At 36.6% G+C, this 19027-nt stretch overlaps 1 protein-coding gene across 2 annotated transcripts in view; it reads left to right on the plus strand.

Moving 5' to 3' along the window:
* The window catches only part of arid1ab (AT-rich interactive domain 1Ab), an 81270-nt gene that overhangs the window by 16603 nt on the left and 45640 nt on the right, over nucleotides 1-19027 (plus strand). The window contains exon 2 of one of the 2 annotated variants that reach the window (XM_067426248.1): nucleotides 18211-18423. The exons of the other annotated variant lie outside the window; for it this stretch is intronic. Coding sequence (XP_067282349.1) covers nucleotides 18211-18423 — 213 coding nt within the window. The remainder of the gene's footprint in view (nucleotides 1-18210; nucleotides 18424-19027) is intronic. 2 annotated transcript variants of the gene reach the window in all.

A 19027-nucleotide genomic window follows, 5' to 3' on the forward strand; every position in this document is an offset into this window, starting at 1 on the left:
GAGAGAACTATGTGTATAAATGACTTGTGTATAACTATGTGTAAATATGCGCGCATATGCATGTGGGGGCTTCCATAAATATTTTAACTTTCACCTAGGGCATGATGATTATTGCCAAAGATATTATCACTGTATCATAATATTTTTTCCATATCATATACCATATCAATATTTATTGTGATATTCATTTACCATAAATCGGGAAGGAAATGCTTTCCACATATGTTAGACCTTGAGAATAATTATAAACTCCACAGAGTCTACCTTTTAATTTAGGACCCCATGAAATCCATTTTATTTTCCCCCAACATTTTTTTGTTGTTGTGGATTTTGTTTGATTTAATACAAATTGATGTAAACTTTTTTTAAGACGAAACCGTGCTGTTCATTCACAAAGAGACACAGAAATCTGCGATGTGCACTGATTGGCTGTTGTCGCATTTATTTCAGCTTTGTGATAGGCTGTTAGATTAATCCATAGAGTAAAAATCTGTATCGTTATCAACATAATTTTGATCATGATTTCAATATGATTTTGTTTCTCACTATTTCTCCCCACTTTATTTTTTGGTTCTTCATTGCAGTGTTCCTCTTAGTTTGTTCCCTTTTCCATTCCTTTCTTCTTTAGAAGTTCTGCATGTTTGTACAATGAAAAATAGTATTGGACGCCTGTCTAAGAGTCACCTTGGCACAATCAATTGCTTGAAATGGTGTACTAATCATTTGCCATAGCGTACCGTTGATGAGGTGTTCCCTTTCTCCTCTGTGATTGGGGAAATGTCACATTTAAGCAGTTCCACAAGGCTGTTTGGAAATGTGAGGGTAATGTATTTTCTTTTGACATTTACTTTTAAAATGTAGCAGATTAGCATAGTAATTTCCTTCTTCAAACTTATGGTCCCAGAGTCTGCAGGCTTCATTTACATGACACACATATGTGTGTTGTGTGGAGAACGCCATTAACCTTTTACTGGCTACTAGAGTCAGCCACATAAATCACACCAAACCCTAGTGATATGAGGCCACAACTTCAGTGGGAAAGGTGTTCATACCTTTTATTTATTTGCTTTTTGGGTTATATGGAAATAATGCATGCCTGTACTCTGTAGTTGTTTGAACTAAAATCTGAAATGTATATATTTTTACTGCTATTGAGCACTTACCCATACTTGTATATTGCTCAAGTGCCTTTTACCATCTTTTTTATTTGTCGTCTGTCAGTGCTGAATGTCGAATACGCCTAAACAAACAACCTGTAGGCTTTTTTTTGTCTCCCTGATGGGAAACGCACTCTTGAGTGGCAGTTAAAATAGTTTTTCTGTTGTGGATATTTTTGCGGTATTAATTCTGTAAATGTGTATGATTTAGAAAGGTGATCTTGAAGTCTTCTGTATGTTGTATATGTGGAGTTACAACGTGTTTCCATCCATGTAAACACTGGCCTGAGGATTTGCATGCCCACAATCCAACTGTATCTGAGAAATATGCAAAGGACAGGTGCCGCTAAACAAACCTATTGTTGTCATGATGACCTGTCAATTATTATTGGAGTCCTGTAATGGCATAACTTTGTCCTCAGGACTGTGTCTTTCTAACGTCTCTTGCTTGCGGAGGGCATTGCTATCTTGCAGCTGTCACCACAGAGCAGTGAAGCTAACCACCACCTCCTGATGCTTCAAAAGTGCTACCTGAAGGACAGGCCCAAATCAACGCAGTAACTAGAAATATGCCGTCTCTCTGCCATCTGCTGTCAGTGTAGTTTGCCATGGTTGCGTCTCATAAAGGAATGCTTATCCGGACTGTTTTTGATTGACACGGACTGAGCGCACCTGGTAATGCATGCCATTTTATCACAAGGTGGCTCCATATTCTCCCACTTCGGTCAGTCAAGTTGTATGCTAGAAATCTGTCTGATGAAGATTTTGCTATCCACCTTTTTCCAAACGTTCCTGCGGTGTTTTAGATTATGGGAGGCACTTCTGGTTTGGGGAAGTTGCACTCAAAAATACAAAAACAAATAATTTCAAATCATAAGGTTTTGCTTTACAAATAATCCTTCTGTCAGTTTGACAGTATGGGCTGTAAATTTTTCTTCACGCTGCATTCTTTTTCCTCCTGCTTTATTATTCATTTCCCCTTTATTCCGCTTTAACGTATGAAAAAAGAAAACATCCCAAATTTATTTACTGGAATGCACTAAGAATCTCCCGTTTTTCTCCCCAAATCCTCGCGTCTCTCTTTCCAGGTTTGTTTTCACATGGATGCTTTAAATTGTAATTGTCTCGCCCTTTCACTTCTAATCCTGTTTCTAAAGCAGGTAAATATAATATTTATTCTGTCACAATGACTGAAATTAATGTTTGATTACGGCACTGTGCTACATGATGCAGGCATATTACTACAGTGATATTTAACACGTCCATAATAGTTTTGCAGAAATAATCGGGGGTTATTCATGGTCTGTGGTAGTAAATTGTTGATGCTTTTACACTTTTAAAGGTCCTTTTAATGTTCGATGTTTGAAGGGTGAGAAGCATAATGTCATCTCAATGTACCCAGTTTTTGGAAATGCTTATTGCGTTCAAAGAGCAAACCTTACGTTGATTGTTTACAGTTTAATGGACACCACAATTTGTGCAAAATGTCATGGGGGTGGAAAAAGGTGGATAGCACTGAAGATATTTTTGCACACAATGCACAGTTATCAGAGAGGCAGGAATGATAATGCAAAGATGAATCTCAAACAAATGAGTGTGTGGTTATTATTAGGTGTAAAGTGAAGCAAATTTTAGTTGTTTATAGCTGGCGGTAACATAGATTTCAAATGATATTTGCTCCCAGGTCTCATTTTTGACGTAAAGTTGGGAGTGGCTATTTTTTTTGTTGTAAAAATTGAAATATGCGATGCACCTATTGTTTTTCGATTCCAGTTATTTATTTTAGCTGTGCAAAAGTCCTTTGTGCTGACTGATATTTTAAATGGGTATTTATCATATTTTAATTAATTGTGGTAATCATACACTCTGTTTTGCAGAAATTATTTTACAATGTTTTTTGTTAGACTTCCAGTTATTTACCTATAACATCTAATAAATCAGATGTGTTGCTTATTCACTGAAAATTTCTTGTTTTTTCAATTTGGAGAAGAATTGCCAAGGGATGCCAAAAAAGTTTATTATTATTATAAATAAATAATATTTTTGTTTTGCAGAATTACTTTAATAAAGTATTAAATCTACTGAATTATGCAAAAAAGGATATTAAGGCCTAGGGTTGTGCACCGTTCACATTTTAATCGGTACTGCAACCTGCAATTCGGTACTGGTACCCAACGGTACCTTTTATCGGTAAGTAAAAAAAATACACAATAACTGTAAAGAAACTGTAAGTAATTTGTAGATTTGTTATTGACATTATGCGAGAGCTGCCTTGGTCTTGAATTCATAAAAACAACCATATTATTATTATTATTATTAACTTTTTTTAAATTAAATTTCTATGAAAAGATTTCCCACTAAATCTGTATTGTGTATTTTCTGGTAATCAAATGAAGACGTATGATATTAATTTATAATGAAACTTGAAACTGAGCTTTATACTGTTAAAATTAAAACATGGAAGAAAAATTGTGATTATATTACTTAAAAAATAAAGTTTTGATAGTTTATAATTTAGTGTTGTCAAAAGTACTGACCGGGATACCAAATCGGTAAATGTAAAAAATGTGACGCTTTGAGCGCTGTTGAGTGAAATCGTAAACACCTCTGACTGGCCATTGTGCTCACACGCTCATCAAATATGTCTGACATTGGCTACTGCGATCAGTGCTTCACAAACATGTTGTAAATATACATCAATGACGCTATTCACAGAGCAGTTACACAGATAAACACGGAGCATTTGGAATGGAGGTGTCTATCAGCCTACCGGTCCGCTGGTCTCGATTATTTGGCCAAGAAATTATTGCAATAACAGTAATATTGTCGTTCTGAGACCAATTTCATCTAAAATAGTGATAATGGCATAATTCAGGTAGACCTTTTCAAAGATCAATACACTTTTATTTCTAAAACTACTTAACACTAAAAACTTTTAGAATAGAACAATTTTAAATATCCACAATAATTGAACAGAACAGCCAAAAACAATTCAAGCAATGGACTCTCAGTCTTTAAAAAAATGCATTTAAAACAATAAATGAAATGGATGAAAACCGCAAGGGATGAGTTTGTTCTAGGTGCATATATCGGGTGGGACGGTTCACAAAACCCACGGTTTGGTTTGCATCACGGTTTTGGCTCCTGTTGTTTTTTTTTTCTTTTAATCGTTAACACTCCAGAAATGTACTTCAGCATATGATATATAGATTATTGTCCACTATTTAGAATTTAAAAAAATTGTCATATCATCGAATCATGCATAAACTGAACTTGACCAGCTCTGAGGAAAGCTAGGTGAGATTTTGATACAGCAAGAGAGATGATTATATGCTTTTTATTTGGCAAAAGGAGAATGTGTATTGCTATCTCTACAGGAAAGTATGTGCCTTTTTAGCACACAAAGATTGAACTGATGAATTAACTTGCATTTATTAAACTGCCAACTTCAGTGTCGCTTTAAGCCTTGTTTATACTCGAAGCATCCGCGCGATGTGAGGGTGAACGCAACAAAAATGACGTCAACGCTGAGAGCACGAGACCCCATCATAGACTGTAAAAAAATAACCCCATTTAGCTTGGCAGTGTGCACATCAAATTTTGCGTGCAGCTCCGCAACCGAAGAAGCATGAGTTCCAGGCGAATCTGGCCGCGCATGGCGTCTCATTGCGCTGCACTCCGTGTGCACATCGGGTATAAACAACTCCCCGAACGAACGAGGCATGCACACGCAGTCAGCAAGAGAGATGAAGAAAACAAACAAGCAAATGGAAATTCGTATGTATATGGAATGCAGATACAAACAAGCTCTCCGTTTAGGATTCAAATTTTTTTTTAATCCAAGCTTCTTTGATTACGTTACTGTTGATCATCTGTCTGTCATCCTCTAAAGCCCGCCCTGATGATTTCATTGGTCCGAACAGTTTCTGTCTGGGGATAATTACTCCTCTATGAAGCAAGGCCAGACCGAACTGCCTGAACTAAAAAATGTGTGGGCGGGGCTAAGTTCGACTGGCATCCGGGCTAGTCGATCATTGTAGCCAATCACAGACACATCCGATGAGCGTGTGAGCACAATGGCCAGTCAGAGGTGTTTACGATCACAGCTCAACAGCGCTCAAAGCGTCACATTTTTAAAAGTTCAGTACCGATTTGGTATCGCGGTCTGTACTTTTGACAACACTATTATAATTATTACATTGGTGTTCGTACTATTATTACTACAAGTTAGACTTCTCTAAACTCTACTGTACAACAGATATATTTCTCAAGTTACACCAAACTTATTTTGATGGGTTGCCATGAACCTTTTGAGTTTCTGTGTGTTTATGACATGACAGTATTTTTTCTCAAATTAAACAGTAAAATGCTGATGAAGTGACTCTCAGAGCGGCTCTGGAGATGACGGACATGCCTTTATGTCCTCATATGAGATGGGAATGTGTGTGTGTGTGTGTGTGTGGTAAATAAACTGCAGGTCAGCCCTATTTAGGGCTGGGCGATATGGCCCAAAAAAATTATCACAATATAATTTTCCATATCAGTCGATATCGATAAGTATCACGATAAATGTAAAATCTTTATTTCTTTAAAGTTTGAAGGCATATTTTTGCTCCTGAGAGAAATATGTAGAAAACAGACAGTTAACTGTGGTTTTAAACTATCCTTTATTGTCAAAACATGACAAACACTTCCCAAACAGGTGAACAATTTATTAAAACTAAGGTAGATTTATTTATTAAAATCTTAATTGTGGTCAGCATTTTTTTACTCTACACTGTATATCAATAATATCATTACTTATTGTGTAAGTAGTAAAACACTAAAAACGCAAACGGGCAAAAAAAATGGTCCACTGCATCTCTCTCTCTCTATCTCACCGACACACACACACACACACACACACACACACACACACACACCTCACCGACACCTCACCGACAGTGGGCTGGTCGTGAGAGGAGGGAGAGAGCAAAGTTCGGTATTTGTGGATCTCCAGTAAGGGCTGTCTAGTCTATTTTATTCATTTAAAGTCGGATGACATTATTTCTTTTTTGATACAGCGATGCTGAGTCATTAATACATCACCAAAGACAAACAATTATGATAGCGATCGTGTACAAGTCCGATGTTTTAGTGATTATAGTTTGGTAGAGTTAGCGTTAGCTTGTTGTAAGTCACCCACCGCAACTAACAAGGTAATAAGCCTGTGTGTGAATGTAGTTAATGTAGATTTACCGCTGTGTTGGGCTCAGTGTTACATTGAGTTTTCGTCACTATCACTCATTTTTCTCGCTCCACTTCACTCCGATACTCCAAGCCTGTCAGACACTGACTGTAAACAGCAGCGCGTGGAGCACCCAGAAGCCACTGTTCGAACTGTTATCGTTTTATCGAGGAAAATTACATTGTGATAATTATCATTATCTTTTTATCGCCCAGCCCTAGCGCCATTCATTCACAAAAAAATGCAGGACACTCAGGATTCGTAAATAGTCTTTTTGCTGTTTAACATTCACAGACGCTACACTAGTCTTTATCACCTGATGCGTTGTACTGAAATGAGGGGCCGATTGATTTAATGTGAATCGGTACTCTGTAGTACCGACGTAATTCAGACGGTGCCCTTAAAAGTAGAGTTTGGTACCCAACCCTATTATGGCCCCTGTTCACTCCAAAGTCATTAACCGTGATTTAAAGCTATAAAGTAGAGATGCACCGAATGTTCGGCAACCGAAATTAGAATAAGTAAAAAGGCTGAATAATTTTTGCCGAACAATGACATTTTTAATGACGCGATCAAATAGTAACCCACGTAGAGTGAGAGGCGCGCGCTTTATGCAGCAAACATGTCAGCAGTGTGGAAGCACTGTTTAGTGCTGCATCTCATGTCATCGATGAGAAGAGGAACCTCGACTTTCATGTGAGAAAGCAGAGAAGCTACTTTTAATAAAGAAGAACCTGCCACTTTTCCTGACGAAGTAGGCTAAGTAGGCTTATGTCCAGGACAGTTATTTATTTGTTGTGGGTTCATCCACATTTTTTGCACTATTCAATGCACATTAGTTGTTGTAGACATACAGAGTAACATTCTTTCAGCAGTCAGTTATAGGCCTAACATAGGCTACTCAAGAAGGGGGGCTTCAAATAGGGCCAAATAAAAATATATTTTTTGTTTTACTAATTATTTATTTTAAGTTATGTTGTGTTAGTTTGTATAATATCTGCTGGAATGTTAAAAAAATGCTCAGTGTTAAATAAATATTTTGAAATTGTATTTTTGTTATTTGATTTATTTCTCTGAAAAGCAACACAAAATAGTAAAAAGCAAATTTTTACTATTTAATTATTGTAATGGTAAAAAAATTGCCAAATAAATGGAAAAATGCGAAACACCGCATTCGGTATTCGGCCTTCGGCCAAGCATTTCATTATTATTCGGCTTCGGACAAGAATTTCATTTCGGTGCATCCCTACTATAAAGTTTTAATAATCATTCTAATTGTAAGAGAAAAGCAAACTCGTAGAGGAATGATATCATTGGAATTGCTGTTATTTTGGAACTTTTAGTTTTTTGTCAGCCAATCAGAATTAACATGATTTTATAAAGCTTGAGCATTTAAAGTGTTTAAACAACTGCAGCGTGTGCTTTAAATAAACAGTTTATTAATGATTTAAATAAACAATTTAAATAATTATCATGTGGTGTTGTGGACAGAGACCACAATGGTTAACATTATAGATATCATTCTTGAAGTGCACCGTCCATCATTATTTAATACAGATAATAGTTTTCCAGTGAATGTCCTGTTTTCCAGATTTCCCACTGGTGAAAATAACTATATTGTGATATTCTCTTTCTGTGATATAAAATCACTTATACCACTCCTTTTATATGTGATAAGCTGGATGTGAATATCAGTGGGACGGTTAACATCTCTGTATTACATTACTGAATTCATGGGTGCATGTAGCATACCAAGTATTTTTGCTTTGCTCCATTTCTTTGGAATTCTGCAGAATAGTTGGAAAAACATTAGGAGTGTAGAGTTTATCTGTAAATGTGTCAGTTGTAGACTGTAAAATGCACTTCCTGTGTCTCCGCTGGTGGTAGTTTTCTCAATTTATAGTTTTGATATTACTCAACCCAGTGAGGTGTAATTGAGAATTGAAGAAGTATGGCTTTCTCCTTCAGTGATTCCTTTACTCAACAAATGAAGAGAATTTTCTGTTTGAATTGCTGTTGAGGAGATGAGACTTGGTTAAGTGAAGACAATCTTATTTGGAGGCACACTCCCAATGCAGAGCAAATCAGGGAACGGATGAGTTTAAGGCGTTGGTTGTGACTTGTTTTCACACTTGGACCCTGTATTGGATACACAAGACATTTAAGGTTAAGGTTTTAAAAAAATAAAAACGTAATCGTGCAGCTAATATGCGACTATACCATCGCGCTTAACACTGAGGATTGAAGTTATGAAGATTGGGTGCGGGTGGATGGTTTGTTTAGCTGATTCGGTGATGTTAGAGCTGATCCATGCATCTCTTGTTCTTATTTCAAGTTACCCTGTCCAATATTTTGTGCTTTTTTACAAAAGCCACAAAGCTTTCAGAAGACAGTAAAGGCTATGTCATGCCTGAGCTGAAACATAAAAGTTAAGTTGCACAACATGCATACAATGTTTAGGCATTATTGTTATAGTACTATTATTTTGGTTTATTGGTTGCAGGTTTAGTTTTAGATTGAACTAGGTTTACCTTTTTAAAGTAATCTGAAATAGATTTTTATGTAATATATTATGGCAATTGTATGCATTAAAATTGTTTAGTTTCACAGTTATTAATGTATGCAATTTCAGCAATAAAACGTATTTTTTCTAAAAAGAAAACAAATTAGATGTTAATTTTAAGATACCCGTCTTATTTTCTCGTATATATTTAGTCTTGCTCTTTAATAAAGGAAAAAGTAATTATTATCCGATTAATCGATTATTCGATCGATTAAGTGCTAGATTAATCGATTACAAAAAGAATCGATAGCTGCAGCCCTATCGCGAAGTCAGTTTTGCAGTTATTGGGTTTGAATGATCAACAATATGTAATACACATTCGGGTATGCCTTTCGTGAACAAATATACAGAGCACATTTCAACAAGTTTTAGAAAACATTTCAATAAGTTTTATATTTGAAAATCAACAAACAAAAAATAAATCAAGTAGCTTTATGCACTTTTTTAAAGCAAGATTGTATTCTGTAGGATCTCCTTCCTAGTATTGGCCGTCGTCAATAGCACCACATAATGCATAAATAATAATTTGGTGTAAATATAATCTCTAATATTGTCTCTATAAATATGTTCAAGCAGTATTCTTATCAGTGTCCTATCAGCTGACACATTTAAATCTAGCATATTTTGTGTACGAGCCCAAACAGTATCCTAGTAAAATAAATCATACCCATATTTTCATGATTTGACAGTTTATTTGATTAAATATCAAAAATCCAAAAGTTGTGCATTATACCCGATACCTAGATGAACACCTTAAAGTCAGTTTTATAGAAACGCGCATACCAATGTTGTATGTAACTTTAGAGACAGTCCCATAATTTGTGAATCTTGAACGTCAAGCCAACTTTATGCCAGTCATATCAGGCGCGGTATGGTTCTGCTGTGTTTGTTTTAAACTATTTCGCTGCTGAAAAAGAACAAAAACATTCAACCGTATGCTGAATGAATCTCCTGCATACATCGCACTTTCATCTCTGCTTTAAGTGCAGATTACAGTTAGTGAGAGCACGCTCTGAACAAAACTTCCGGCTAATCTGAACACATCTGAGACAATGCATTCATAAACTCAATAGAAACACGTGTGATGGGGTATAATGTGCAACGCGATTATAACGGATGGCTTTTGAGAAGCCTATAATAAGTAGGTGACTATAGCAACAGTGACTAATGTAATTTGTGCAAAACATTTAACAGTGCTTTTCCAACAGTTGTGTTTTCCAACAGTGTTTATTTTATTTTAACATTTTAATTATTATTATTTCACTTATTCTGCACTCTTAATTAAGGCCCACTGAAGTGCCACTGAAATGTGTTGTTGTAATGTACACTGAAACAGGAAGACAGGGCGGGACATATCGAACAGCTCTGTCCCCTTTTTAAAATGGCCAATAGCATTTACTTTCTATCATGACTGAGCCTTTGTGCTTGGTAAGGTCGCAGTTTCTTCCAAATCTCGTCCATATCGCTTTAAAATATATAATTCTGTGCAGATTTCAAACGGGTCCAGTACTTTTTCATGTCTGTGCTGACTCGCACTTATGATCCGCTCTGTGCTTTTGTGTCTGAAATTGAGCAGACTGTGTGCGCGTTCTGCGGCGGTTCGCATGACACTGACATTACTTAATTTGCCCCAATGGAAACCATGTTTACACTGAATCTGAAACATTCCCTATCCCCTATGTAGTGGACTATATAAATAATTAACGTGTGAACTAGTGACCGACTTTTAGCTGCACCTTCAGTGTCTATTTATAGTGTAGAGGGGTGGGACACTTCAGATTCTAGAAAGCATTTGAATGGACAAAATCTGATGAGAAGCTGAAGTTATGTCATTAAAATCATTGATCCATATTGTTGGAATATTTAGACTAACACGTTGATACTAAAAGCTAGCAGTGTGTATCTTTAGGTATCTTACGATTTCGATTCTGGGAGTCACAAACCGATTCCAGAATTATTCTTGATCTCTTTTTTTTTTTCTTTTTTTTTCTTAATTGTATGTATGTATGTATGGTATGTTTGTATGTATGTATGTATGTACATTATATATATTTTTATATATATATAATACATGTATGTATGTACATTATATATATTTATGTATAATGTATGTGCTTTTGAAAATAATTACAAATGAAAAACTGTATAATAATTGTATGTTAAGAATTTTAAATGCACAAACTAAAATTGCTTTCAAGTAGTGAATAATAAAAAGGAACAAAAAATTACAAGCAATAAACAGTGCTTTCTATTTGAGTTGAGCATTTGAAAGTTTTTCCATTCAAGAGCTGAGCGATTTTAATTTTTTTGTTTTAATTTTTAATTTAAATTTTTATTTATTTATTTGTTTATTTATTTATTTATTTATTTATTTATTTATTTATTTATTTATTTATTTATTTATTTATTTGTATTTTCCCCCCCCAACTTTTTGATTTGACTGACATCCTAGACATCGGGAGATCTAATAAGTTGCATTCAAACACCAATGCACATACAGATCTTTGAAATATATGATGGGGTATGTCCTCTGTTTAATCCCTGAAGACATAACTGACTGTTTACATTATTCTTGTGTCATTAAGGCATTATAAAATGCAAGTAGCCTACATTTATTTGGCCACTTACACCGAGTCGCCACACAGCTGCATGTGTGAGCGCTCTTCACAAAGTACTCAAGCATTTGAAATTGAAAGCAGTCTTCTGTCAGTGAGTTTCATTTTTTTTAAATATATAAGCTCACTGCATTCCAAACGACATAAACAATGCCTTCGTAGATCTTTGTAAGGAAAATACCCGCAGGCATTTCTCACAGCGCATCCTGTGCAATGAAGCCTGCGGATGTCCTTGTAATTCTCTTAAAACTTTGCAAACTTTGTGGTTTGAGTGGTGTGTGTCTGTGAGGAATTGGAAGCAAGCAGAATACGGGTGTTTCATAAAACACACTCGGCATCATCGGCAGTTAAAAACTAAACTCACAATCGATTCTGAATCATTAGAGGTAGAATTGCGATGATTTATTTTATTTTCTCCCATGAGTCCCATCCCTACTAAAAGCCAAAAAGTTCAATTTTGAACTTGCACGGGGACTTCAAGCTATGCATTTGCAGGGCTCACTTGTTTAAGCAGCAATGGAGGCCAAACAGATCCGAGAGAAATTTCAAAAAGGAGATTTAAAAACAACACAAGGAAAGAAGGAAAAATGCATTATGGGAGCATTTTTCTGAAGTTGTTAACCAGGATGAATTGAGTCCTTTTCATTGTTTCTTTTCAGCTCTTTACATTTTGCATGCTAGTTAGCTTCCTGTCTTGGGACAACGGAGCACAGCGAAAGGGAGTGATGGCTGGCTAGTATTAACCAACCTAAAATCTGCTTTAAAGTTAAGAATGTAAAGATAAAATTGAAATGTTATGTGACAGAACAGTGACCCGGTCACGGTATCAGGCACACTGTGCAGTAATTAGTGAATGTTTTGTAGAGAAATTAAAGCTGGTCACTCCTCAACAATTATTTGTACTCACACAAATGCTCCCAAATATATTTTGAGAGGTCTCACAGATAAATGGTCGCAACTTGGAAGATATTTCAGCTTTGGCTCATTTTCATATGTTTTAAATGTTAGATACATAATTTAATAAATATATAAAATCAGCCAAGTATTGTATGGACCTAGCAATAGCGTGCAAACTAGCACAGTACATAAAAGTTTCAAGGAGGACCTTTTGAAGATGACATCTTTATGCTTGTTAAAAGTGAAAATCCGGATTCCACATGCATGTTCAGCGCTTAATGTTCCACACTTGCTCTCCTGGATAAACCTGCACTGGAGTAATTTGTATTAGTGTGTGTTGGTGTTCTGGCACAACGATAGTCCTTTGCTGTAGGCCTGGACTGTTTGTCCGTGTGGAGGATTAAATTAACAGCAGTTGTTTATCGTCCGTACCCAATCCATCTGTCTGGCTTAGTAGAGCCGACGCTATCTGTGCTATCATACTTCACTCCAACGCCCGACCTCTCAAACACACACACACATACAGAACGGTCCACACCCCCTTCCCGCTTCCCTAACAGACAGTGAGACATTCCACCCGGTGTAACCTCCTCTGCCAAGAGCGCTTGGCTTTCCTCTATGCAGATTAGCCATGTGCTAATTGCAGTTATTTATTTATTTTCCTCCCTTTTTGGATGGAGAGCGTGAGAGGAAGGAAATCAGCCATGGACGAGCGATTGATTGGTGGAAAGAGGATAAGTTGAGAAAGTGGTGGACCGAATCGCATGAGTGACTCTTCTTAACAGAAGAGATGTCATGTCCAATCACAAAGAGATTCACGGACCCTAATGACAGTATTTGAATGACAGTATTGTGGGTATTTTTAAGCCACCGTGGAATCAAAATTAATTTCAAAAGTTTGAGGTCAACGCCGGATTTTTAAGAAATTATTAACTTTATTCATCAAGGATGCATTGAATTGATCATAAGTGGCAAAATTATTTTAACAATTTTACAAAATATTTTTATTTAAAAAAAAAAAAAACGTTCTTTTTTTAAAATTAGTTATCAAAGAATCCTGTAAAAATATCAGTTTCACAAAAATTTTTGATAATAAGAAATGCTTCTTGAGCAGCAAATCTGAATGCATTTTAGAATGATTTCTAAAGGATCATGTGACACTGAAGACTGGCGTAATGATGCTGAAATCACAGGAATAAATAACATTTTAAAATGTATTCATATAGAAAATGGTAATGGAAAATATTTTGTAATCACACTTATCTAAATTTTTTTAATTTATTATTTCAAATAAAGGCAGCCTTGGTGAGCAAAAAAGACTTTTCTAAAACATTTGTTCCAAAGAAAGGTTTAATTCTCTAATCAAATTTGAATGACCTCTTTCCCAACCACACTTCTTTCTGGCTGTCACACAAGCTATTGGTTAACATTAACTTTTGACAATAACAATTTTGACTTTTTAACAATAGGAAATATATAAACACAGGAAAGAGAACTGCACTCATCAAGCTGTTTTGTGTATATAATTTTTCAGTCATCAATATCAATTTGTTTAGATTTTCTTTTTTGAATATTCTTCTTTTCTCGTCTTGTTGCTGGTAAGTAATTCCTTCCCTGTATTTTTGTCCTTAAATACCCTGTTTTGAAATCACTGCCGTTTCATGATTATTTCAAATTCTGTATGGTCTTGTTTTAGGAACAGCCAGGGGTGTTTCAAGAGAAAATCCCATGACTGGCTCCTTGTTATTGTTGCCATTAACTAGTATCATTCATTAAAAAAGTGAAAGGGAAACTCTCGCCCTCATTGAGTAATGCTGCAGCGGGAAATCCTTGAATTTCCCTCAGGGATCAATAAAGTACGTCTGTCTATTTAAAAACAAGACGGCAAGATATGGTGCTGCTTATCTTTGACCTTGCCTGAGGATGAATTAAAAGCACTTCATTTCTGAACAACTGTTATTCTCTCTCTCGCCGTCATATCCCACCCTCGTTCCCGCACTTAAGGTAGCCCTGGGGTAATTCATATACATAATACTGTGTGAAAGCAACCTCAGCATTTTTCAGACCCGATGCGGGTATGTGCCCACAACTGCATGTTTACCACTGTCTCTCAGGCAGAAAGAAGATTTGGATATCTTTTGGCCTTCTCTCTTCATTTGTGAGCCATTCCCTTAAGGCAACATACTATAATAAATGTGTTGTTTTCACTAGAAACACGCATTTATTTAATGACGGGGCATTACATCTTGCTTATACTAACCATGTAAAATCCCAAGAATACAAATGAAGATGGCAAGAGGGGTCAGAGATTTGCCCAGATCTTTGTTCAAACATAATTCTTCTCCTTTATCTACTTCCATTAGCCTTTTGGTCAAGGGCCTCATTGATCTCAGCCATAACCTCGTCTGGACTGCTTTATCACAGCATGTAGATGCCATCTTCCATTCTTATATAACTAAACACTGCTGTACAATCCAAAATTAACTCAACACTCTTTCCATGCCAGACTTGTGAGCTACAAAACTACATCTCTCCCATCAATCAACTGAGCAGTCTACACTAGAAGCACCGTTCGTCCATCAGAAATAACATTTCAAAATATCTCTCTCTCTCTGCCATTGCTTCTTGCTCATATCGACAGAGGAAAAAGCGTTCAGATTCACTTGAGTAGTCTCCAGCTACTCTGATGTCCTGAGAGCCTTATTACAGCTGCAGAAACAGCGCCGGTTGAAGATCGGCTGTGGTCACAGCTGGAACCTGTTACCACTTCAACAGTCCTGCCCTGTGTCTCTGTGCCTATACTGGTCCTAGTGATCTTTGAAAAGTGGGAAAGCATATGTGTTTGCTCAGCTGATTCTTGCTAAAGGATGCAGGAATGGAATTGGGTGTATTTAAACATTGTTTTAATTATATATGAATTTTTCTAGAAATTCACACTGAAAAAAAATGCTTCTCATACTTAGTATTTTTGTCTAGTTTCCAGTCCAAATATTGAATTTTTTTGCTTAAAAAAATGCATAATCTGCCAGTGGGTTAAGTAAAATAATCTTAATTCAAACAGCAAACAAGATTATTTAGTTTACCCCATTGGCAGATTATGTTGCTTATTTTAGGCAAAAACTCACTAAATTTTGAGTCATTTTTTCCTGAAACAAGACAACAACTTTTGCTTGTCAAGTAAAAGATTTTTTTATATTTTGCATGGAAACGAGATAAAATTACTAAGTTAATAATAATTACTATTATTATTAAGTGAGAAGCTTTTATTTGCAGTGTGATTTTTATTTTATTTTATTTTTTTATTATTTTTTTATCATAAAATGCTTTACAAATAAAGTACTTTACATATTTTTAATTGAATTAATAGTTCATGACAAATGGTAGCTTTATTCACACTATAGGCTCAAAACACACTCTTGTAGGGCTGTATAGTAATGGTTAGTCTCACGTAGCGAGACCTTCAGACTGACGGCAGAACGTCTGGGGCCTCTTTTATAAACGTTGCATGCATCTTTAGTTAATCGTGGAACGTGCGTTCATTGTCAGAGTTGTAAACACAATGGCGCTCTTCCACGAGGGAGTTTAGCGCAACCGCGGACCGTCAAGAACCCAACACACTCATCTCGCGGACATCCTGTAGAATCAGATGACGATTTTGAAACTGTGGTTCCAGATAAGTATGCATCAGACGCTCCGCCAACAGCCTTGGGACGGTTGGCTGAGACATCTGAGGCTGAGACTAATGGCTAAACTGATAATCTCAAATATTGTCATGTTTTTTCGGCTTTCTCTCATCTGCATGGTTTATTTACCCTGTAGTTTCCAGATTTAATACATTTTATCCTATAAAATAACAGTCTTTGTATTATGAAATCTGGTAAAACAGCTTCTTTCAAAAGCTGGAACAGTGAAAACCCTAATATTAACTCCAACAATTCCAAATTCAATGTTTCTCAATAAAAATTTGCCCACGTGTTTGTCTGTTTTCTAATTAACTTTTTTTTTTTTTTTTTTTTAAATCTCCCACAATAGAGGATTGGTGCATTCGTATGATTGCTGCTTTGGGAAGATTAGGCGAAACACTGGCTGAAAAAAATCAACTCGCCTTCTTTACTTATATAGCACTTATTTACAGTACAGTTTTTCAAAGTAGCTTTACAGTGATAACAGGAAAATACTGTCAATGCAGGCAGATCAGTAATATAGTTGAATATTTATTGTCCCCAATTAAGAAAGTAACAAGGTGACAGGAGAAGGTGGCAAGGAACCTAAACTCCATCAACTGAGAGAATGACGAAAAAATAAAAAACCTTGGGAGGAACCTGGTTCGATCGAAAATTATATCAATGTTTGTAAGTGGAATGCTCTTATTGGGGAAATTTAGCACTTCATGCTTGTTATTCAAGGTAATAAAGTCAAATCGGGGATTTTTTTCCCCCCATCTGGCAATGTCTGGTCGTCAGTGAGCGTCTGTCAGGCATACGTCTGCGGCAGTTTGCCCGATTCAGTATATTGAACCTGCTTTGGGCCATCAGTGAGAGAGTTTGCTCCTGATTTAGTTTAGCGAGCAAGTTAAGAATAAAAGTGAAAGTGATGAAAGCGAGCAAAGAGACTGCACAGACAGAAGGCTAATTTGACATAATCTTACTAGAGCGTTCCAATACTCACATTTTCATAAAGCGCTCCCAGGAATGTAGAAAGTAGTTGATATTCAAAATGGTAAGCATGTGCTGGTTTGTATATCTGCAGTCCTAGTTTCAGTTTCCCTTTTTGAATGATGAGTATATGATCCCTGGTGCAGGCACGGAATGCACATGCTAGTTGGCCAGTGTCTGAAGTTTTTGTGGTGTTGAAGACAGTTTTTTTTTTAGTCTTTGCGGTGTGTTCAAGCTCTTTTCTTTTGTGGACAGACGCAGCCGCCGTGAAGCGACAAACACCAAGTCAGCTTCCATTGCCGCTAGTTCTTTGACGTAGGCTTGTCATGGCCTTAACATGAACGATGTGGTTTTGTTCTTTGATTTGGATGTTGCATTACTATTCAGTTCAAGACTCATACATCAATTTGAGAACACTTGAAAGCAAGTGCTGTCTTTTTACAAGTAGAAAAAAAGACAGGCAGTTCATCGCCAATTTAAGTTGATGATATCAGTTCCTGCCTCAAAGTGGAAGGGTCTCTGTCATCTTTCCCAAGCACTGTATTCTTGTGGGCCCAGAGACTTTATTCCAATCTCTCTCTGTCCTGTGAGGTGGTGTACAGGTCACCCTCCAGTCATCATACACATTTGTTTCCTCTTGTCTGTTTTCAAAGGGAAGTTCAGTGTTCATCTAGTTTCCAGCCGCTGGCACTCAGGTTGGCCTGGCAGATAGAACCGCTGCTTTTCATTTATTCAGCGCCAATTTTCCCTCCCTTCACTAGTACTGTTTTTGAAACCATACAGATCTATTTTTGATTTTGGGTAGTGTGCCTTCACTATGCTCTGGCTAATACTTTGACATTGTGATTTGCTTGCATTCTTAACGGTGGAAACAAGCCTCTCTTGATATTGATCACCATTGACTTCATCTTAACCAGAGATGCTTAAGTGAATGCTTTCAGAAAATTAATGATCAAATGCTTGGCTTGCAGCTAGATCAATGCTGAAAGGAAGCTGAAATTTACCACAATAATTTCACCACATCTATGGCACTAGCTGATTTTGGACTTCTGCAGCTGAATTATTAGAATTTACCGTTATTCTTTCTTTCTTTTAGCCTCCTGTCCCCATGGACCAGGTGGGAAAAATTCGAGGGCAACACTACGGTGCTGGAAACCCCTACTCTCAGCAGCAGGGACCTCCCGCTGGCTCCCAGCAGGGTCCTCCTTACCCAGGGCAAGGATACGGACCCCCGGGACCCCAGAGATATCCTATGGGCATGCAGGGCCGCACTCCTGGAAGCATGAGCGGAATGCAGTACGGACAACAGGTCAGCTTAGTTCATGTGGTATTCATATTGTCGTGTTGTCTTTGATGCACTGCTTTGAGATGGTTTCCTGCCAAGCAAAATAGTCAGCTGTATGACAGCTATAGGCTGTGCTCATGGTTGACAGCTATACACATGGCTCAGCACTTGGGATTTTTTTTTTTACTGTCCCTGCCACAGAAAAAATACATTTGATTGTTTTAGACCAGGGGTGGGGAATATTGATCCAGAAGGGCCACTCTCTTGCAGAGTTTAGCTCTAACCCTGAAAAAAACTTACCTGCCTGTAACTTTAGAATTTTTAGTTTAAAATTGTATTATTTCAATACTACAGCAAAGTCTGCTAGCCTAACTAATACATATTATTAAAACATTATTAAAGACAAGTAAACAGTCAGTAATAAAATAAAAACAAATAAATCAAATTGCAATGGAAAAATAAATACAGTAAATCACTGTTTATTTAATTTGTTTAACATACAAAATGTAGTTTAATAGAAATCAAAAAATGTATAAATCATTTTGCTTGTTATAGAGTAGGGGTGTAATTCCGGATGTGTAGGGGTGTACACGTATCACGTGTCAAACTGCTGAAATCACGTGACATT

This window comes from Pseudorasbora parva, chromosome 19, assembly GCF_024679245.1.
Source record: "Pseudorasbora parva isolate DD20220531a chromosome 19, ASM2467924v1, whole genome shotgun sequence".
In the NCBI taxonomy this organism is placed as follows: domain Eukaryota; kingdom Metazoa; phylum Chordata; class Actinopteri; order Cypriniformes; family Gobionidae; genus Pseudorasbora; species Pseudorasbora parva.